Source organism: Balaenoptera ricei, chromosome 9, assembly GCF_028023285.1.
Source record: "Balaenoptera ricei isolate mBalRic1 chromosome 9, mBalRic1.hap2, whole genome shotgun sequence".
Classification (NCBI taxonomy): Eukaryota; Metazoa; Chordata; class Mammalia; order Artiodactyla; family Balaenopteridae; genus Balaenoptera; species Balaenoptera ricei.
The window spans coordinates 43,138,977-43,162,814 of NC_082647.1; the positions used below are offsets into that span (position 1 = coordinate 43,138,977).

At 35.6% G+C, this 23,838-nt stretch overlaps 1 protein-coding gene across 1 annotated transcript in view; it reads left to right on the forward strand.

The window, feature by feature from the left end:
* TBX20 (T-box transcription factor 20) overlaps nucleotides 1–23,838 on the forward strand; it is a 49,504-nt gene that overhangs the window by 23,996 nt on the left and 1,670 nt on the right. The window contains exon 7 of the mRNA XM_059932704.1: nucleotides 22,723–22,835. Within this exon, the coding sequence (XP_059788687.1) occupies nucleotides 22,723–22,835 (113 nt within the window). The remainder of the gene's footprint in view (nucleotides 1–22,722; nucleotides 22,836–23,838) is intronic.

The window sequence follows — 23,838 nt, forward strand, 5'->3', positions numbered from 1 at the left end:
AGATAACCACTGGCAAAAACATATATTCTTCCAGATACTTTCCTATGCACATATGAACATTAACTTCCTCTGAAGTTTACCACACACACTATTTTTAATCATTTTCCCTTAATATCAATAGGTATGTCTGTAGTATACTTTTTAATGGCTGTCTAATTTTCCATTGTGTACAATAATTTGACCAATCCTATAATGTTAGTTACTTAGGTTTCCCACTCTTTGTTATTACAAACAGTGCCAGGAAGTAAAATGTATATCTTTACACATATTACTCATTATTACTATAGGATAAATACTAACAAATAAAAATGCTGTGTAAAAGGATACACATTATTTTAACCATAATGTTATTTTTAATTGTTAGGTTATGGGGAAAACCTGAATGTTCAACAATAGGAGAATGGTTTAATAAATTTTTATAGTCACGCAATGGAATTTTTTTAAATTGTGGTAAAATATGCATTTTGAACATTTTTAAGTGTATAATTCAGTGGCATTAAGTACACTCACAATGTTATACAACCATCACCATATCCATTTCCAGAACGTTTCCAACATCCCAAACAAAATATCTGTACCCATTAAACAGTAACTCTCTACTCCTCCTCTCCACAGCCCCTGGTAATGTCTATTCTACCTTCTGTCTCAATGAATTTGTCTAGTTTAGGTACCTCATATAAATGGAAAGATATGCATGTTTTAAAGGCTTTTCATATATACTGCCAGGTTTCCTTCAAGAAAGATTGTCCATGTCATGATCAAGAGTGTCCATTTCTTTGCACCCTTGTGAAACATGATCATCATCTTGTTATCTTTGCCAATTTGATAGGTGAAACTCTGTATTTCTCTTTTATAAATTGACCTATTTATGTCCTTCACCCATTGTTTTATTCTTTTGGATTGTTCATCTTTTCTCTTATTCATCTATAAAAGCTATTTTTATGTATTAATATTTTTATTGTTCATATATGTTGGAATTATTTTATCTGTTTGAAATTAGCTTTTTACTTATGTTTTTGATAAATAGAATATTTTATCGCCAAATGTATTGTTCTCTTTATGATTTCTATCTTAAAAAGATTCTCTAGTCCAAAAAAACATAACTAGGTAAATATTCAACTACAGATTTTCTATCATTTTATTGCTTTCTAGGTTTTTATTTAAATACTTAACTCATGCAGTATTGATTTTGTATAAAATATAAAATAGATGTCATTGTATATTCTTTATAAGTGGCCCCAAAACTATGTATTTACTAACATATTCCTTCCCACTTTTAAAAAATTTCCCCTTTATCATATACTAAATTCTTACTTATAGTTGTTTTTAGTCTCTTTATTGATCTGCCAGTATTATATTATTATAATTTTGGTAAATTGGTATAATATATAAATATTTGATGATAGGTAGATATCTGATATGACAACTCCAGATCTTTTTTCTTGTCATTTTCAAATTTTCTTGACATTCTTTGACATTTATGCTTCCAGTCTCTGGAATTTTGTCCAGTCTTCCCAAAAAATGTCATTGGAATTTTGATTGGGCTTGTGTTAAATTTATATAATAATTTGGGGGAGAAAAATGATATCTTTACAGTAATGAGACTTCTAGGAGTATGTCATATGTTTGTCTTTTTACTGAAACCTCTTCTTATGTTCTTTAGAAGTTTTGGTATTTTCAAGTTTATAAGTCCTACACAATTTCTTAGGCACATAGCTACATTGTCCAGTTCAATAGCCACTGGCCACAGATGGCTAGTGAGGACTTGAAATGTGGCTATTCCATATTAAGAAATACCACAGGCACCAAAAAAACAAAACAAAAACAAAAAAACAAACAACAAAAAACCAAACACTGATTTTTAGGGTTTAGTATGAAAAAAAGACTGAAAGTATCTCAACAATAGTTTTAGGATATTGATTACATGTTGAAATAATATTTTAGAGACATACTGGGTTAAATAAAATACTAAAATTAATTTCACTTTTTTAAAATGTGACAACTAGACTATTAAAAATTACATATGTGGCTCACGTTACCTTTTGTCTAGAATGTACTAGAAGGTTTTTTTTTTTGGTGGGAGAGGGCTTGCTTTTGAAAATAGAATTTTTAATTAGAAATCTGTCTAGTCTGTAAAAAGCTATTGATTCCTATATGTCTTTGGCATCCTGCCATTTTACTGAACTTAAAAAAATTAGTTTTAACAATTTTTCCTTTTAGTCTCTTGACTTAACCACTTAGATTTCTATATCATTTGAAAAACTGATCATTTTGTTGTTTTCGTTCTAGGATTTACGCCTTTAACAATGTCTTTTTCTTGTTTTATTACACTGACTAAAATTTCCGGAATACTATTAAAAAGTGATGATAGTTAGCATTTTCTCTTGTTCTTGACTTATTTAGTAATGCCTCGTGTTTTATCATTATGTATGGTTTTCATTGGCTGTTGGTTTCAGATTGATATGCTTTATCATATTGAGGTATGCCTAAATTAAGAATTTTTTGCTATCCTGAATGTTAACTGAATTTATATTAAATGTTCTTTTAACATCCACTGAGACAATTTTAATTATTTTTCTACTTTTAAATAACAATATGATTAATTCTAGTCATACTGTCTATGTTGAGCCATCCTTGTATTTCTGGAATATATCCTATCTGGATTTTATCTGTTTTTCTTGTAATATATTGCTGGATTTAACTTACTCATATTTTATTTAAGACTTTTTGTATCAGTCTTCATAACACAGATATACTTTGTTTCTTCTTTCCTTCTCTGTCAGTTTTTGGTATCAGGTTTCTGCTAGTTTGTTTGAATAAACTGAAATATCTTCCTTCTTTTTATTGTTTGATCAGTTTAAATCCAAAGAAGTGATACCTTACAGTCTTGCCCATAAATTCATCTGGTTGCACTATTCTTTTGAGGAATACTTCTTTAACTACTTTCTTAGTTTGTTCCATAATTTATCAGTCAAATGATCATTTACTTCTATCCCATTTAATGCCTGTCTTGAGTTCTACTTTGTCTCATCTTATATTGGTATACCTTAACATTTTTTGCTTTTATTTGCCTTTCAATTTTTAAAAATCTTTGTCCCTACAGCAATAGACACCTCTTTCTCTTGCATAATCAAACAAATATCTTGACATTTCTTTCATTAAGTAAAAAACAACCTTCTCTTGATGCCATGTGTCTCTTGAGTTACTGATTTTCCCAGTTTTCTACTCCTTCTAATAGTAAAGCTCCTTAAAAAGAGTTGTGTGTATTCTCTTCTCAGTTCCTCTCTTCCCTTTGTCTCTTCTACCCTGTCATTTAGAGTTTCACCCGCACTACCCCACCAGTCCTCCTCTGTCCAGGTCACCAGTGAACTCCCCATTGCTAACCACAATGGTCAATTCTCAGTCCTATCTTACTTCACCTATTACCAGGGTTTGACACTGTTGTTTATTCTCTCCCTTTTTCCTCTTTGCTTCCAAGATCTCTCACAATCTCTGGTTTTTATTCTACTCCATTGGCCATTCTTTCTCCATCCCCTTGTTGGTTCTTCCCCTTGTCCTCCATCTGTAAACAGTAATGTGTTCCAGGCCTTAGTCCTTGGACCTCTTCTCTTCTCAGTTCGCATCCCCTTCCTGGGTGATATCACCAGTTTCATGCCTTTAAATGCCATTATATGCTGACTACTATCAAATTTACATCTCTGGTTCTGGCCTCTCTAGAGTCAAAGCTCTGGCTGGCTATTACTTTTACTTTTCCATCTCTGCTAAGGGTACCTCACATCTACAACAGGACGCCCAACCACACTCTTCTACACCTGCTCTCCTCTTACAGTTCCCTTCTCAGCTGCATCCCTCCCATTGCTCCAGCCAAAAGACTGGGTGTCACCCTTGCTGGCCCCTCTTTCTCTTTCCACATGCAGGCAACTAATCATTCTAACTATATCCAGAGGAGTCCAACTACTTCTTACCATTCCCACTGCTACCACTCTTATCTAGGACAATATCATCTCTTTCCTGAATTATTACATTAATTTTCTAATTGATCTTTCTACTCCCACTCTTACTGTTCTTAAGTCCATTTTCAGTTCACCAATCAGAATGATCTTATCAAAGAAAGGAAGTCAGATCACATCACTCTTGCTCAGAGTGACTCATCTTCCCATTCACAGTAAAATCCAAAGTCCAGACAAGGCCTGAAAGGTCCCACCGAATCTGATTCCAGCCCTCCCAGTTATCTCTCTGAACTCACCTACCTTTGTCTTGCTCACTTTCCTTTGAACATGCCCAGGCCCATCTTAGCCCCAGTTAGGGCCTTTATACTTACCTTACCCTCTGCCTAGATTATGCAGCCCCCAATATCTGATTGGTCCAATGCCTTGTCTTTTTGCTTCCTACTATATCCCCAGAACCTAGAATAGTGCCTGGTACATAGTAAACACTCAAATATTTGTTGCGTAAATAATGCTGTGTCTTTAAAAATGTCATACAGAGTATCTGTATTTTTAAAAATTTGTCTGAAGGTCTTTGTGTTTTAGTCGAAAAATTTAATCTATCTCCAAGTATTATGACCACTGATATGTTTGGTATTGCTTCTTTCTAACTATTTCTGCTTTCTGTTTAATTCAGCTATTTGTTTTACCCCTTATTTTCTCTTCCTGTCTTTTGTTAAATTTATCAAGTCCCGGCACCACCCCCCACCCCACCCCACCCTGCTTTTATTACAGTTAACATTCCACAGCCACCACGTGTCAGCCAGTGAGCTATGCAGTTGACACATTTTATTTCAGCTACACTTCAAAATAATTCTATAATAAAGAATGATTATCATCCCTATAAATCTATAATAAAGAATGACTATCATCCCTATTAAGCTGAAGCTTAAAGAGATTAATACTTTATTCAAATTCACATATGGTAATTTGTGACAGCTGAGCCTCACACCCAGGTTAGTTTGTCTGAAACCAAAGTCCTTTCTTTAATGTTCATTATATTTCTTTTTAATATAATTATGCTTTTAAATTCTGAAAGACATGATTGTAAAATTGATATTTCTCTGTTATTGTTAGGAATGAAACTATACATTTTCTTTTCTTATAAAATAGGAGATACTTAGTATGTGATTTTTTCCTTGTACTGCCCCTCCCTCAACCTATAGTTTTGGTTCAAAAAATCTGGGATTTAAAATCCAGCTTTTTACTCATGTATCTTATCTTCTTTTTCAATTCTTTTTCTTAATGTTTATGTAAGGATCACAAATACATCAACCACAATCATTTAAATTTAATTCTAGTCATACTCATTTCATTGTTTAATGCTCATTTCTTCTGTTATACTCTGATTACTGGAATTGTGTTCTGACTTTATTCTCAGTTGTTGATAAATGTTGAGTAATTGGTTGAGGAAGGATATATGGGTGACCCTCTTTATCAGTTCATACATATCTGAGAGGATCTGTTGCCATTATTATAACCTGACTAGCATCACTGTCTTTCTCCTCAGAACTCTTTCAACCTTCCTTTGTCATCTAGTTTTTAAATACTGTAGCTAGAGTAAAAGCTGATGCTAAACTCACTGTCTTTCCTTTGTTGGAAAATTACCTTTTTTTCCTATCTGATAAAAATGCTTTTAGAAAGTTTCCTTTGAAATTCAGAAATTGTACCAGTATATTTGTTCAGTTGTAAATTTTTTTCATTTGTATTCACAATATAACTGAGCGCTTCCAATTGAAAACTCAAGTCGTTACTCATCTCAGGAAAGTTTTCTTCTTGTTTTTTTTCCCTCCTCTTCCTCATTCTTTTTGCTTCTAATTGTTCTGCTCTATTCAGACCTACTAAAATTCCTATTATATAAATGTTACAATTCCTGAATCTATTCCCTATTTCTTTCATCTTTTGTTTAATAATTTTTACTTCTTTAACTGTTTACTCTGATATTGGAAGAATTTCCTATATGAGTCTTCTAATTTGTTGATGCTGTTTTCTACAGCATCCGGTATGCTGTTTGCTGTCCTTATTGAGTTCTTTTAAAATGTGGTAATTATTATTTTGTCACTTTCAAGTATCCTTTTACATTTCCAGATTGTTTCCTTTTCATGCCTGCTAGTCCCTGCTTTATTAGTGTAGGGTCTTCTTAAATCTCACTAAAAACTTGAAACTACAAATTAGAGACAAAATATTTGTTTCTTGGAACAAGTCTGTTTCAAAAGAGAACACTTGTTCTGTTTTTAAAAATTAGTTTTCTTCTTTTGAATTGCTGAGTGTTTTGTAATTCCAATTTCCTTTCTCTAGCTCATGTATAGAATGGGATGTCTGTTTGTTTAGCGTTAGGAGCTGAGATTAATTGTGAATAAAATCATGTGGCTCTTTGTTTAATCTTGCAGATGCAGACTGAAGAAGGGGTAATAATTTAAACTTACTGTGAGTGTGCCAATTTGGAAATAAAATTATTCTGTTTGGGTTAGGAAGTTGTTGCAGGTAGGTGGAGATAGCCTTGGAAAAGGGAGTTTTAACTTTGCATTGATTATATTACCCTGTCTGCCTCAGCAGCTGGAAATCAGCTGTCCCCTCTCCATGCCCAGCAAAGCAACCTCATGGCCCTCCTCCAGAGCCGGTGGTGGTCATTAGCCCCACACCCTTCAGTGTACCAAGACCACAGTGTGCTAGCTGAGAGCGTTCTGCTGTGGGATCCCTTCCTCATGGCCTCCAGCAGTGTAAGAATCTGCTTCTCATCAACTGCTCAAAGATCTGCCTTTATCATTAATCTCTGCTGCTCCAAGGTGGGGTTTAGGTGAAGCTCTGACAGAGGGCTTTTCGTTTCTTCCCCATCCCCCTAAGTAGCTTTCCTCCCTGTACAGCGATGAACCGCACGCTGTTTGATGCTTCCCTCACTCCTTTCCTGTGGCTAAAATGTCAGACTATGCAGTTGGCACTCTCCCTTCACACTGAGAGTCTCTATAAAATATGTTTAAAACTCCCTGGGACTGAACAAAACTTTCAAACACATGAAATTTGGACACAAGCCCAGAGGGAATCAGGCCTTCTTGCTCAGAGCTCAAACACTATTAGTTTAGATGAAGAAGAAAACTTCAGGAAACAAAGTTGCAAATCTGCTATTCTGGAAATTTATAGTTTTATCTGCATCAAGGCATGGAGCAGCAAGCATTTTGGCAGGTTTGCTAAAGAGGTTCACAGTTTATGGATAATTCCTAGGTCTTACATAATGACTTCTGGTGCTAGAAAGAAAGCAGTGTTGGTTCTAACATAGCTCTAAGCCGGCTTGTGGAGTTTCTGAGGCAGTAAGGTTTTCATGAAGAGCAGTGTGGGGTGAGTGGGGCCCACCTCTAATCAGGTAAATAGCTTGGAGCAGGGGTTGGCAAACCCTGCTGTCTGCCACCTGTTTGGTATAGCCCACAGGCGAAGAATGGTCTTCACATTTTAAATGGTTGAAAAAATTATAAAAAATAACATTTCGTGACATGCAAAAATAATATAAAATTAAAATTTATTGTCTATAAAGTTTTATTGCAGGACAGTCACATTTTTCAATTTATGTATTGTATGTGGCTGCTTTCATGCTACAGTGACGGAGCTGAGTATATCTGACAGAGATCCTAAGGCCTGCAAAGCTTAAGCTATTTTCTACCAGGCCTTTACAGAGTAAGTTTGCTGATCACAGGCTTAGAGCTTTAAGGGGCTGTGGAAATGTTGGCAGCAAGGAAAACTCCTACCCAGAAATTTTACCTCCTTAGGATGGTATTTAAAATGAAGAAACTCAGAATTTCATTTTGAGGCCCATATGGTGATGCTAATTGACAAAGCTGGCGAGATCTGACCTCTGCCAACACCTTATCCTTCCTCTCTTTACAATGGTAGTTTTTGAGACATGCCTTAGGGTCATTTTAGCACCTGTAGTTTAAGCCAGAAGAAAGATGACAGAGTAGGATGACAGAGTAATAACTTCAGAGATGCATACTTTTTAAGATTCTCTGTAAATTTCAATTATCTATGTTATTTTTATCCATTGTCTAATCTTGTGCCTCAACTATAATGAATAACTGAAAAATAGGTTGTAATTTTTTTTCCTCTTTCAGAGAAAACTTGCAGGGCCTTTAGAGAACAGTATAAAAGGCATTTGGGAAAGCTGGTGTTAGAGAGACTCCTAAAACATCATCCAGTTTATTGTTAAGGAATTAGAAAATACTTTTACTAATATTTCCCAAATTTGCATTTTAAAATGGAAAAATGTGATATTTAAAATGTGTAAGAATCCAGTACTCAAACTTTAAATAAGTCAAATGTGAGCCTCCACTTCTCAGAATCCCCCTCCCCAGAGGTCTCTGTCCTCAGTTTGAAGGATATGTGTGTGCACACTCACATGTACTTTAGAGGTAAAATCCTACTTGAGTTCATACTAATACTTTCTATTTCAATTCAGGATGATAAAGTTTTTACTTAACCTCTCTGACCTTTTCTCTGTACTTCTTTTCTCTCATGCTGAGCCTCTAGTTCTCAGTAACACCAGGAATGACAATATTCTGTCATTGCTCCTTTGCTTTATCTCACAGCATAGAGAAAGAAGCATAGCAATCTCAGAATATGTATGTCAGCATATCTCCAACAGTGTGCCAACTAAAAATAGTTAAAAATCTTTTTGTGGTTCTTTTTGTCCTTAGTGTAGATTCTGTTGATACTAGAGTGTTGTGTTTTTTTTAAGTTTTGTTTTGTTTTGTTTTGTTTTTTGGTCATACCACCAACCTAATGATACACATTTAGGTTCATTTGTTTTATTGTATTTTTTATTTTTTGGAATTTAAAAAAGTATAATTTTCTTATATGGTTATTTAATACATGATTTACAAGGTTTCAAGATAAATCTACAGAACATGGCTTATTCAAAGGCGGTCAAAATTCTGTATCTCCTCCATCCTATTTCTTCCCTCTCCTATCGGTAACTATTAAAAAGAAAAAGCATTGTTTATCCTTCCATTATGTTTTTTAATATAAGCAGATACATGTTTATATATGCTTCTTTTTCTTAAATTTTAACTCTATACATTTTCACCTTGTTTTTTATGTAACACTGTACATTAGTATTATATTACATATATGTATATCTGTAAGTATATAATATACATGTAATGTATATAGTAATATGTTTGGGCTCAGTTGTGTCATATTGTTTTGTTATATTTAAATAGATATACAAGTATTTTATATAAATAATCTTTTACTATGTGGTCTATTTTATTAGCAACCTTTTTTTTTATACTTTTTTTTTGGTAACTAGCAAGATTCATACTCTTGTTCTGTTTTCCTTTACACTAATATCTGTTAAGAACGCCTACTCTCCCTCTTTCTAATTTTCTTTAAGTCCCCTCCTAGAAGCAATATTGAAATTAACTAGTAACTTCTTTTTTTCTTCCCCTCTACTTTCCTTCTTTTTCAGCATCTGATTTGAAGTAACATCCTTTTAATCCCAGTTAATAAACATATATAATCAACAACTTTATTCTACTTATCATGTTCTTTCCCCATTCTCCCCCCCCCCCATTTTTGAGAACTGTTTCTCATCTACCTTGTCAGAGAACAGTCATTACATACTATATCCTTTCTTATAACCATAGTTTAGTCTTAGTTCTATAAGTAAATATATATTTAATGCCCCTGATGCATCTTATGTCAGTGTCTCTCCAGTGTTTTGGTTGTCTGAAGTTCATTTTCTACTTGGTTCCTCAAGAATGGCTATAGTGGGACCAAAATTCCTTGTCTTTTGCATGAACATAACAGTCTGTGGCCTTCATTTGTGAAAGTCAGTTTGACTTGGTATACACAATCCTTGCATCACATTTTCTTTCCTGCCATATTTTAGATATGTTGTTACTTCACTGTCTCCTGGAATAAACTATGACTGTCAAACTCTGATGACAATCTGATATTCTTTCCCATATAAGTGACAGCCTGTTTTCTGGAATGATCAAAAGATTTCGTTCTTTTTCTTTTGTTCTTATTGTCCTTGATCAAAGGGCAGAAGGGGATGCCCAGTTCCCAGAGGATTATCTGGACATGTTGCCTTCTTATTTCTTTCACTCATAGATGATGTGAAGGGACAGAAAGAAGGTGGCATCAGTCTTCTGAAACATTATTCATTTGTTCCTCTTGTACCTCATGCTTCCTTAGAATGAGGAGTCCTTGGAGTACAATCCAAGACCCTCCCTATACTAACTTCTAGTGAGCTTGCCAATGGAATAAATTTTAAATTGTCAGAAGCTCTGCTGATGACCTTAGAGGCAGAGAAGAGGAAATTCATGGTGAAATGAAATGTAAGGATTATATGGATTTTCCTTCTCTACATCATGGGTCCCATCCAGACAGCTGGCACTTGCATCATTTTGGTGGACTCAATGGGAAGCTGAATGGATGTCCTGCTCAGTGCTCTCTCCAGATGTCCTATAGTAGAGGCATTTCTTTAAAAACTTCTCCTCTACCTTTGAATTTTGGACATATTAGTCACTTTTTTTCTTAAAGTGTGGTCCAGAATAAGACTTTCTGCAGTATACTTTTGTGTACTTAGTTCATCTCTCCTCCTCATCTTCACCTTCCCCTGTTTAGGATACCTGCTGGTATCTGGGCTTTCTTCTAAGCATTCTAGCTAGCTTTGGAAAAAAGAAAATTCTGACAATCAGGGCTCCTGAAGAAGTCATGCATGTCATGAACTGATTAGTCCAACCTAATAGTTGTTACCCAAATAGCTGACAACATAAGTTCACATATCACTCTTATATTCTATCTTTAGAAGAAAACCAGTATAACTGATTTATGCAAAGCAGAGGAATATATATATGGGGGGGGAGCACTGTATTGCCTGAGAAAATAAATGGATTAAACTTCAGCCTAGTGAATAGTGAAATGGTTATGGCTCATAACTTAGTTTGCTAATTCCCTTAATCTTTCATAAATATAACTATACTTGAGTATTATAGAGACTCTTACAAAGTAGATTATGCAGTGTCTGTAATAAAGTAAAAGTGAAACATAATTTCAATGAAGTCAGCTAAAACAAACAAACAAACAAAAAACCCTGGATGTTAAAGGCAGCCACCATGTGAGAGGCAGGCTATTCGAAAGTAAAAATACTAAAGAAAGCAAATGGCAAAAGGTAGTAACAATGGTCTCTGCTTTATTTATTTTAAGGCTGGAGTGATTTGGGGAGCCAACCAGTTTCTCTGTCATTATACCAATGAGGCAAGTAGGGCCCAGAGAGTGATCTGCCAGATCACACAATTAGTAGAAGATTTGGGGTTAGAACTCAGGGTTCTTTGCAACTAGTACTGGACTTTTTCAAAATGGCTCTTTTTAATTTTAATTCTGTTTATATATTTATAGACTCATAAATTGTTAGAGCCATAATGGATCTTAGAGCTCATCTAATCCAGCCCACCATTTCCCTACCACACCCTCATTTTATAGGAGAAAGCAAAGCCCAGACACAGATAAGGAATCTGATCGCACAGCTTCTTAGTAAAGAAACATCTTTTTATCATCTCCAGTGAAGACAGAGTTAGTATAAAAGACTGTATGCATAAAATGAAAGTTATTTTGTTTGGCAACCAGATTAAAGTCTGCTTTTAAATACAATCTATTAATTTAATAAATTAAAATAGTCTGGTGACAACAACCACAGAAAGGAAGGGATGACTTTCAACAGAACTAAATTATTTTTTTTCAAATTATATAAGTAGTTACCACAAAATTCTTTTAACTAGCAAGCTATGTTCCTGCATTTAAAACGTTACTCATTTATTCACAGCTTCTAAGAGGAAACATTTATATTACAAAACAGTGTCAAACAAATCAGCAGGTTTGATAGAGTAGCAGAGTTATTCACAATTGACTTAGGGTCACAATTTGTCCTCCTTTTTTTCTTGCTTGTTTCTTTCTTTCTATCTGTGTCTAAAGGATATTTGTTCCCTGCCTCACAATTTACTAAAGTTTATTTTTAGAGGCTGAATAATCTGTACTTTGCATGAGACCTTTGTTCTAGTCACAACAGTTAGACTTAAGAAACTAGTTTTTTTTTTCCACAGTGGTACAGTTTACTTATTTAAGTTGCTAATAATGATATAAAACCAGAAATGTGTATTACTATTGAAAAGAAAAATTAGTAGGATTAAGTCACATAAATAAAAATAAGCTAAAATCTAAAAGCTTTTAAAAAGATTATTTTGATTTTCCAAAATGTATTGCATAATATATTTCTGTTCTCAAATTAAAATTAATGATTTATAATACATCTCCAATTATATTATCTAAAGTTTTCATTTATTAAGTACTTTGTGGAAGCAACAAATATTGATATATTGTCTTCCAGTAATTTATAACATTATCTGCATAAATCTTTAGAAAAATTTTGTGACAAGGAGTTGTTTACAAAGGCCTAGTAAGATATGATGTAAACATGAGCAAACTGATGAGCAAGGACAACTTTAAATATTTTGTTTCCTGTAAATTAGATTTGATTTTAATGGATCTGACATTTTCTCCCTGAATGCAGCTTTTTACCAGGTCTGTATAGAAAGAGAGAAAGTTAGAATGTAAATCGAAATAATATTTACTTTTTATTTAATTTTCTCTCTGACATGTATATTGTAGGATGGTTTAAATGAAGCATAGCAAGTTATAGCAACTGGAAGTCTCAATTTCATCTAAAATGATTATGATTATGTAACCAGCTTTAGGAACACATGATTTTGATACTCAATAACAGTGATATAATTTTGTTACCTATAAACATTTATTGAGCACTTATTATATGCCAAGTACAAATATAAGCTCTCTATGTGTATTTAACTCATTAAATCTTAATAATAACCCTAAGAGCGAGGTCATATTAATATCCCTCATTTTGCAGATGAGAAAACTGAGGCAAAGAGTAGTGAAGTAATTTGACCAAAGACACACAACTGGCAAGTGGCAGGGCTAGGATTCGAGCTAAGCAGGTTCCAGTAACCACTACACTAGGGCAGTGGTTCTCCGAGTGTGGCCTCCATGTCAGTAGCATCAGCGTTACCTGGAAACACGCTGGAAATAATATTCTCGAGCCATACTTCAGACTTACTAAATTAGAAACTCTAGGGTGGGGTCCAAAAATCTGTGTTTTGACCAGCCCTCCAGGTAATTCTGATGAACACTTAGTCTGTTGGGCTGCTATAACAAAAATGCCATAGACTGTGAGTAGCTTAAACAACAGACATTTATTTCTCACAGTTTTGGAAGCTGGCGAGTCTAAGATCAAGGTGCTGGCAGATTCAGTTTTTGGTGAGGACCTGCTTGTGGTTCATAGACAGCTATCTTCTCACTGTGTCCTCACATGGCTGAAGAACAGAAAGCTACAGCAAGCTCTCCTTTCTCTTCTTATAAGGGTACTAATCCCATTTATGAGGGCTCCACACTTAAGACCTAACGGTCTACCAAAGGCCCCACATCCTAAAATCATCACATTGGGGATTAAGATTTCAACATGAATTTGGGGGACACAAACACTCAGTCTATAATACACTAAAGTTTGAGAACCACTGCCTAGATAAAGTAAGCATTGTTCTCTCCCTTGTTCAAAGGCCAACAGTGTAGTGGTAACGGTGGTCATGCAAACACATGATTGCCATCCATCTAGTAAGTGCATTTAAAGAGGAATATATTGGGTAAAGCGATGGTGCAAAGGAGAATGTGAAGGAAAAGGGTTTTGCTTTTTTGAGCATTAAGAAATTTGTACTCTAGTTTCAGAGATAGAGGAAGGGTAATCAGTTCAATACTGATAGAGTATGTTGGTTTTGCTTATCTAGAGTTTGAACAAATAGTTCAGATGACTTCCAATAGTTCTGAACATTTTTGCAGAATCAACATAATCATTGCAGCTACCCTGTATCTTGCCCACCTTCTGGCTATGATTGTGTCTCTCACATGTATATTAGTCTTGGAATTGATGGTTACACATTAGTCAGAAGAGATCTCTTAAAGATACCTAATGATGTATGCTTTTTGCCTAGAAAAATAATTTAGTGTTAGATATTAGAAAGGCCAACCTTCAATAATGGTACCCATTTTACTTATCTATTAAAATCCAAAGTAACTATTGTCTCTTGCTTTGGGATATAACAGAACTGAGCATTACAAGGTACTGTCCTAGCTTATAATACCTAAGTCACTTAACCCATTAGGTGAGTCATCCCATATTTTTCAGAGCACAGTATTCCAGAAATCCTCACAGTAGTCTTCCAGGCTAAATAAATTCTTTGCACTTTTCATTCTGCTGGAAACAGGGATTAGACATAAAGTAAACAACATGAGCTGTCTATTCTTTGTAACATCTTCGAAGAGACGGCCCTGATTTGCACCACTGTTTTCAATCACTTAAAAGGCAATAATTTAATTATGCCATCCTTTATATAAGAACTGCCATTGCTTTCAGTTCCCTTCCAGGCCTGACAAAAATAAATCACTTCAATAAATCCCTTTTTTCTCCCTCTTAGAGACAAGAATAAGTAATGATACCAGTGATCTTCCAAGGACAAAATAAATATAATGTACTTTGTATAGAAAAGCAAAATATTTCACAAGGCAGTGATTCATTGTGTTATTTAAACAATTTTTCTTTTGTATATGTGAAAAATGTTTAAATGATTTTATATAAGGGCATTTTTAGAGAGGCAGATACTATACTCTGCTTTTGAACTTAAATGCTTGGATAGAGCAGTCTACGTGCCTAGGATGGGCAACAGAATACACCTTAGAAATACACCATCCATAATTTCAGCCCATTGATGGTCATTCCTTTATGACTTTACAAAGAGAAAATATTTTCTAGGGTATCTGAAACAAGTTCTTTCCTCATGTGAAAATGACCACCTAATTCTTCTCTAAGTTCATTTTAAATATTAACAGTATGACACATGGCTTAGACTGAAAGGACATCAGCTTGAATGTATGCTATAGTTGTCATTTTATTATGGGTTACTCATCTCAATTGACGCTCTTCTTAATGACCCAAGTTACCCAAAAAGACAGTCATGCTCTAATATTACAGTGAATTAAGTCCTTGAGTAAGTGACTCAGCTGTTAAGGCTACAGGGGTCCAACATTACCAGAGTGTGGGCATATAAAGCTTAAAATATATGGCAGTTGGCAAATTGATTAGTTAGGGTCCATGTCATGCCAAGTTACCCTTTCTGTTAATTTCTGCATTTACTGGTGCCTCTTAGTAAATGATAAAATATTTTCATGTCAACAAGTCCAACTCAAGGGATTCAACAAGTTCACGGGATCTTTAAAAACAGGTTACACTTTTAAACAGGTGATATGGACTCATTAAAGCTTAATGTTATATTTTATGATAGGTATAATTTTATAATAGAACTGCAAATAACGTACTTTTCAAGTTTTCTGCTGACTTTTACATTCAATCACTGAGAAAAATCCTCCTGTTTGGATCACGTTATTCTGAATTAGGATTATTCATATGGGTGAAATAAATTGGAAAAAAATATAATCTAAAAGAATAGAATTTTTACCTGCTTTAGATATACTTTTATAGGGCACTAATATTTACTGAGTACCTCCTATGTGCCAGACACTTTGAGCAATTCCAATGCCTTATCTCATTTAATTCTCATAGTTATAGTTCTTATCACTATTATTTGCTTTACTTTTATTTTTCCATAGCACTATCATCATCATCTAATATGCTACACATTTTTCTACATATTTTTCTTATCATCTTTCTCCCTCTCCCCCAGCCCTCTCCCCCATTAGGCAGGGATTTTTATATTTTGCTTACTGCTGTCTCCATAATTCCTAGAATAGTGCCTTGTTCATAAAAGGTGCTAAATAATTTTTGGGGGGATGAATGAATGACTTCCCAATTTATAGATGAAGAGAGATTAACGAAGTAACAAAACTAGAATGTGAAAATGGTTTTAGGTGGTCCATAAACTCATCTATCCATTCATCCATTTGATGAGTGACTTTAAAGCACATGAAATTTCCCATATACCACATTGCCTCCAATGCATTTACTATATTGATATAAAAATCAGCATGATAATGAGTTTTATCAATTCATTATAAGTTCCCCAAGTATCAGCGTTAGACCAGCAGTTCTCTTTTTGTCCATTGGTACGTTACCATTTCTTTTTTTAAATTTTATTTATTTATTTATTTATTTATGGCTGTGTTCGGTCTTCGTTTCTGTGCGAGGGCTTTCTCTAGTTGCGGCAAGTGGGGGCCACTCTTCATCGCGGTGCGCGGGCCTCTCAGTATCGCGGCCTCTCTTGTTGTGGAGCACAGGCTCCAGACGCGCAGGCTCAGTAATTGTGGCTCACGGGCCTAGTTGCTCCGCGGCATGTGGGATCTTCCCAGACCAGGGCTCGAACCCGTGTCGCCTGCATTGGCAGGCAGATTCTCAACCACTGTGCCACCAGGGAAGCCCTACCATTTCTTATGATAGTTTATGATTTGTAATTAATTTTGAATAAACATGTCCAAAGTTCAAATGGTACAGAGGCATATATGGAGAAAAGTATCCATCACACACCTTCTCCTCCACTAGAACCACCTGGGGAGATTTACCGATTACTGAAGCCTGTGTCCCACCCCATAGATTCTTATTTACTTGATCTGTGGGTATGACCTGGTTTTGGAATTTTTAGAAGAGCCTCAGGACAGACTTTGCTTCAGGTAAAGGTAAAGCAACAAGGACCAAATATAACCTCTTGCCTTAAATAACTAAGAAACACACAAAATATATGAAACAATGCTTTTTTAAATGATACTGGACACAAGGCAACAAAAGACAGTAATCCCTGAAAGATGGGAAACAAATGAGGTGAGCCCTATGATGGACCCAGCTTAGAGTCTGAGAGAGTATCTAGGCCATGGCACAGGGAGGGAGAATACAGGCTGAGCCTGGCAGACTCCCTGAGTTGAGCAGTCAGAGCTGAGAGTTCAATGAGAGCAAACAGTGAGAATCCACAGGACACACCACAGGAGAAGAGAATACCAAAGTCCTACAGGGGGTCCCTCTTGAGTGTTCAGCTGGGAGCTGACTAGCACATGTGTGAGGAAACTACCAGAGGTTGGGGGGAGGGGAGCACCTGAAAAGATTGGCGGAAACAGTACCTAGTGTCCATACAGGGATAAAAATAATGCCTGTTCTAACTAGATGGACTGGAAAATCTTGCAATTTGCAGGGCATTTGATAGAATACTCAGAAGGGTTTTGCTTTAATAGTGAGAAAAAAATTAGTCCTAGACTAAACAGTATTCCAGTTCTACCTAACATATCTTGAAAGCAAGACCCCAAACGATCACTTATTTCCAAATAACTTAACTATATCCTAGAACAAAGCTCAAGAATATTTATAAGAATACAGAAATATCCAGCAACCACCAAGATAAAATTCACGTCTGACATCCAATTAAAAATTACCAGAAATGCAAAGAAGTAGAAAAATATAACCCATAAATTAACCAATTGAAAATAACCCAGAACTGACACAAATATTACAATTAGCAGACAAGGACATTGAAACAGTTATTATAACTGTATTCCAAATAGCCAAAAATTAAGTAGAGACATGGAAGAGGCCCAAGTGATCCAAATCAAAATTCTATTATGGTTTAATCACAGGATATTGAATCTAGTTCCCTGTGCTATACATTAGGACCTTGTTGTCAAAATTCTAAAGATGAAAACTATAATGTATAAAATGAAAGATACACTGGATGGGACTAATGGCAGATTAGATGTTGCAGATGAAATATTAGAGAACTTTAAGACACAGCAATAGAAACTATCCAAAATAAAACAGAGCAAAGAGAAATTTTTAAAAATGAAGAGTATCAGTGAGTTGTGGGGAAACTTTAAACAGTCTAATATATGTGTAACTGGAGAATTGGAGCCCCTAAAAGGTGGATGGGGAGATGAAGGAAGAATTATATTTGAAGAAATAATGTTCAAAAATTTTCCAAATTTAATGACAACTAAACACACACAATCCAAAGAGGGCCAACAAACCCAAGCTCAAGAAGCATTAAGAAATAACACAGGGCTTCCCTGGTGGCGCAGTGGTTGAGAATCTGCCTGCTAATGCAGGGGACACGGGTTCGAGCCCTGGTCTGGGAAGATCCCACATGCCGAGGAGCGACTAGGCCCATGAGCCACAATTACTGAGCCTGCGCGTCTGGAGCCTGTGCTCCGCAACAAGAGAGGCCACGATACTGAGAGGCCCACGCACCGCGATGAAGAGTGGCGCCCACTCGCCGCAACTGGAGAAAGCCCTCGCACAGCAATGAAGACCCAACACAGCCATAAATAAATAAAATTAAAAAAAAATAAAATAAAATAAAATAAAATAAAGAAATAACACCAAGGCACATCATAATCAAATTGCTCCAAACCAGTGTAGAAAATATTGAAAGCAACCAGGGAATTAAAGACATAGTACATAAGATAAGGATGACAGCAGGTTTCTAAGTCAGAAACAAAGTAAATGAGGAGACAGTGGAGCAACATTTCTAAAAGTACAGAAAGAAAAAAGTCTGCTCACCTAGAAATTTATACCCAGCAAAAATGTTAAAAAAAAAAAAAAAAAGCAAAATGAAGACTTTCAGACACACAAAATTGCACTACAGATATGTTAAAGGAAGTCCTTCAGGTAGAAGGAGAATTATATCAGATGTCAACCTAGATCTACTCAAAGGAATGAAGGACAGTGGGAATGGTAACTACAAGAATAAGTAGATCAATCTTTTTCATATTATTCAAATCTTTTAAAATATAATTAACTGTTTAGACAAAAAAATAACAGTGTAGTGTGGGGTTTCTGTAAAAGTAAAATGTTTGACAAGAATGGTACAAAGGTTAGAAGAGAGAAATAAAAGTAATATTATTGTGAGTCTTATACTTAAAGTGGTAACTATCACTTGCCCAGCAGATTGTGATGTGTTAAAGATATTTACTGTGAACACTAAATCAACCACTAAAAAACCAAAAGTTATAAATAATAAACCCAACAAAGGAGATGAAATGGAATTATAAAATATAACCTAAAAGAAGGCAAAAAGAGGAAGAAGATTTTTTTTGACAAAGAAGCAGTGGTAATTCAGTGGTAGACGGGCTCATCTTTTCAACTAATAGTGCTGGAATAGTTGGCTATCAATAAGCAAAAAATGAACATCCATCCATACCTCATGCTTATACAAAATCAACTCAAGGCAAATTATATATCATTATGTGAAACCTAAAACTATAAGAACTTCTAGAAAAGAAAATTAAGAGAAACTTTTATGGTCTTGGTTTAGGCAAAGATTCTGGGATAGTATAGCAAAAGCATCCATAAAATTGCAAACAATAAATTGGACTTCATAAAAATTAAAAACTTCTGCTGTTTAAAAGACACTGTTAAAGATGAAAAGACAAGCCACAGCCTGGGAGAAAATATTTGCAAGTCATACATCCTATAAGGACAAGCATCCCGAATATATAAAGAAATCTCAAAACTCAATAATAAGGAAACAACCTAATTTTTAAAATGAACAAAATATTTGAACAGTTTTACCAAAGTTAATATATAGAAGCAAATAAGCACATAAAAAGATGTGCAACATCTTAGTCATTACGGAAACGCAAATTAAAACTATGATGACATACCAGTACATGTGTATTAGAATAGCTAAAATTAAAAAGACTGATCACACCAAGTGTTGGTGAGAATGTGGAGGAATGGAACTCTCATACACTGCTGAGTGGGAATACTAAAATAAATGATACAACTGCTTTGGAAAATAGGTTGGCAGTTTCTTAAAAAATTACACATATACCGACCATACAATCCAGCCATTCCACTCCTAGGCATTTTCCCAAAAGAATGGAAATCATATGTATATTTAAAAATATTCATTAATATATGCAGCAGCGGCATGTGTAACAGTTAAAAACTAGAAACAATGCAAATGTCCATCAGCAGATAAACAGATAGACTATAGTACGTCCATACAATAGAATGCTACTCAGAATAAGAAAGAATGAACTATTGATATGTGAATCTCAAAGTAATTTAGCCAGATAAAAAGATACACATAAGGCACGATTTCATCTTTAAAAAATTTTAGAAGACACAAACTAATGGGTAGGAACAGAAATCATACTAGTGTTTTCCTTGGAAAAGTATGTTGGGGTGGAGACCAGGGAGCATGATGGGCATGAGGAAACTTTTGGAGGTGTTACATACATTTATTATCTAACTTGTGGTGGTGGTGTCACTGGTCACATAAACCCAAATCGATCAAATTGTACAATTTAAATATATGCCACTTACTGTACATTAATTTTACCTCAATATAGTTGTTGTTTTTTTAAGAGCTTTAGGTAACTCAAGTGTATTTGGGACAAATTTGGGAATCATTGCTCCAGTAGGCCCCTAGTTCCACACTATAGAGAAAACCTATTCTAGGCCACTTCCTGTTCTGGGAACTGGAACATTCTGGAAATATTGTGCATATACAAACATACATATTTCTTGTTTTAAATTCACAAATGGTAGCAAACTTTATACACTGTTCTGTACTTAACTTTTTTCACTTAATATGTCTTGGTGATCATTCCATATCAATAAATATGGAATGGCCTCATTTTTTTAAACACCTACATGTTAATCCACTGGATCTGGATTTTGCCTGATCCCAGTGATTTTGGCTGCATGAGGTGGTACTGTATGCTTATTTTAAAACCTTTTGGGAGTAAAGATATAACTTGAGTAGTTGTTAGAATTAATTTTTCTTTTAGGCATACCTTTAAGTCTTCACTTGCATGCTATATAATATGACACAATGCTTTAATCTGTGTGAGTATACAAGCTTTCTAGAACACCAAAATCACTATTAGTATTTTTTCACAGGTAAAGTCTGTATATCTCTGTGAAATGTTGACAAGTATTACATTTTGAAAAGTTATTATGACATTTTATTTGCTTTCCTTATCCCCTCAAGATGAAATTTGGTGTTCGGTTTGTCCTTTATTCAACACACTTTTTAAAAATCCTTTTCTTGTCCTTTGGTGGTTAATTTGATGTTGGTCTTTAGGCCACAGCTATTCTTGGAGATGTATACTATATAAGCTAACCTGTTACCAACTTCCATTTTTGGCAAAGAAATCATTTGGCTAAACTCTAGCTGGGGGCTTCCCAGGTGGCACAGTGGTTAAGAATCCACCTGCCAATGCAGGGGACACGGGTTCAAGCCCTGGTCTGGGAAGATCCCACATGCCGTGGAGCAACTAAGCCTGTGCGCCACAACTACTGAGCCTGCGCTCTAGAGCCGGTGAGCCACAACTACTGAGCCCATGTACCGCAACTACTGAAGCCCGCATGCCACAACTACTGAAGCCTGCGTGCCTACAGCCCGTGCTCCACAACAAGAGAAGCCACCGCAATGAGAAGCCCATGTACCATAATGAAGAGTAGCCACTGTTCACTGCAACTAGAGAAAGCCTGTGCACAGCAATGAAGACCCAATGCAGCCAAAATAATTAATTAATTTTAAAAAAAACCTCTTATCTGGTGTTTTTCTCACTTAATGGCAGCAGGTTGAACTGGCAAATACCAAAATAATTTTTGTTCTGAAAGTTAACAACACTCTTCAGTTTTTAGACTATATTGCAAGAGAAAGACCATCTACAAAGACAATGCACCAATTTATTTGGGGGCTTAAATTCCCTAGTGGCCCTTTATGTGTCCTTCATAGGTTTTCCATAATTTTCAGTCTTAAAGCAACAAGAATCTCAAAGTGGCCACTATCCATACTACCCATATTGTCATATACTCTATGCACTTACTAGGTTTATTAGTGAACATTGAGTCTTTTTTATGACTAATGATATTCTGAACTTTGGGCCAGTATTTCATCAGATGAACTCAATCAGTGCAGTTCGTATCAGGTGAGTGTTTTGTGTTCATTAGCTGATGAAGTCACAGGATTGCAGCTCCTTGTAGTAAATTCACCAGTCATTTTTTCACATCATTAAACTCCATATTCCTATGGTCAGGTTTTATAGCTCCTTGTTCACCTTTGACCCTAATTTTGTAGAATTTCAGGGAATTGTCCTTATCCTGTCCAGTTAGGTTTCTTGTATTTATATGCCTGAGGTCATGTTTCTGAGGCATCTACAATGAAATAAACATGCATGTTTTGAAAGTTATCTTTCCCTGAAGTGGTGGCATTTTTTTTAAAATATATTTTATTTATTTATTTATTGGGCTGCGGCGGGTCTTAGTTGCGATGTGCAGGCTCTTCGTTGTGGTGCTCGGGCTTCTCTCTAGTTTTCTAGAACACTAGAAACGTGTGGCCTGTGGGTTTTCTCTTCTCTAGTTGTGGCACACGGGCTCCAGAGCGCATGGGCTCTGTAGTTTGTGGCACGCGGGCTCTCTAGTTGAGACGCGTGAGTGAGCTCAGTAGTAGTGGCATGTGGGCTTAGTTGCCCTGCGGAACGTGGGATCTTAGTTCCCTGACCAGGGATAGAAACTGCGTCCCCTGCATTGGAAGGCGGATTCCTTACTGAAGTCGTGGTCTTTTGGCTGAGAAAATGGTTTTACTGACTGGTAAATCATCTTTAAGACTCCTCTCCTTCTCTGAGTACTTAACTTTTTAGTTTACTCAGGATGTGTCACTCTCTAATCTAGGGAAAGTGTGGAGAGCCTGATTCAGAAACACTCCTATGCCCGCTCACCCATCCGTACCTACGGAGGAGAAGAGGATGTGCTGGGTGATGAGGTTCAGACGACACAGAATCGAGGTAAGACCGCTTCTGGGCTATGCAACTGCCGGGCAGGGAGGTGATGGGACTTCTAGCCCTCAGGGGAGAGACTGCCCCAAAGTATTTCAGAAGCCTCTTCAGGAAGGGACAGCCTGAGGCTGATCATTATTTTGCCTTTGCATCTTAAGTGATGATGCTGCCTAAAGCTTTCCTGTAGTTTGTTTTCCAGTAAAAGGACATTGAGCCTCTGAGTCAGGGCCCAGGAGTTATTTGTCTGTGATCCACTACCAAAGAGCTATTGGACTTTGGGGGTGGCCCCTTAGTCTTCCTCAACCTCAGTTTTACAATCTGAAAATCAGGGAATATATCTATTTTACTTATATCAGGAATATCTTATTAGGATCAATGACTAGAATGGAAAACACTTTTAAAAAGAAGATTCTCCTAGTGAACACACTGTGTAGAGGTGGTGCCCCAGGTGGTGAGAATAGCGGAGTACTAAAAAGTTCCTCTGCTGCAGATGTTCAAAGAGGAGCCCTCTGCATCTGGGAGGCCAGAGAAAAGAAACCAGAGGGGGGTGCCCAGGCACAGGGACGTTCACATGGGGAGAGTCCTCTGTCATATTTTTATGTTCATGATATAGAATAGCATAAACAGTCAGAACATATGACATCTCTTATAGGTAAATCCAGATGAGCTACTAGTAATTATACAACTGGAAAATTCAGTGTCAACTTTTGTTTCAACTTCTGGATACTGTGATATAAGAAAAACTTACTCTTGCAACTTGTCAAATATCTAATAAAAAATTATGGACACTAAGCTGTCATTCCTGATAGTTTGTAATGATGTATATTACCATTATTACTTAGTATATTATTATATACTAAATATATGATAAATACAATATACATATATATTTTATCTTGTATTGTGACAACTTGTTCTTTTCTATTGATGTGGCTTCTCATCTTGCTCAGTACTATGCTATTTTCATAAATGCATTATTTTGTTTTTATAACATGATAACATATTTTTGTAT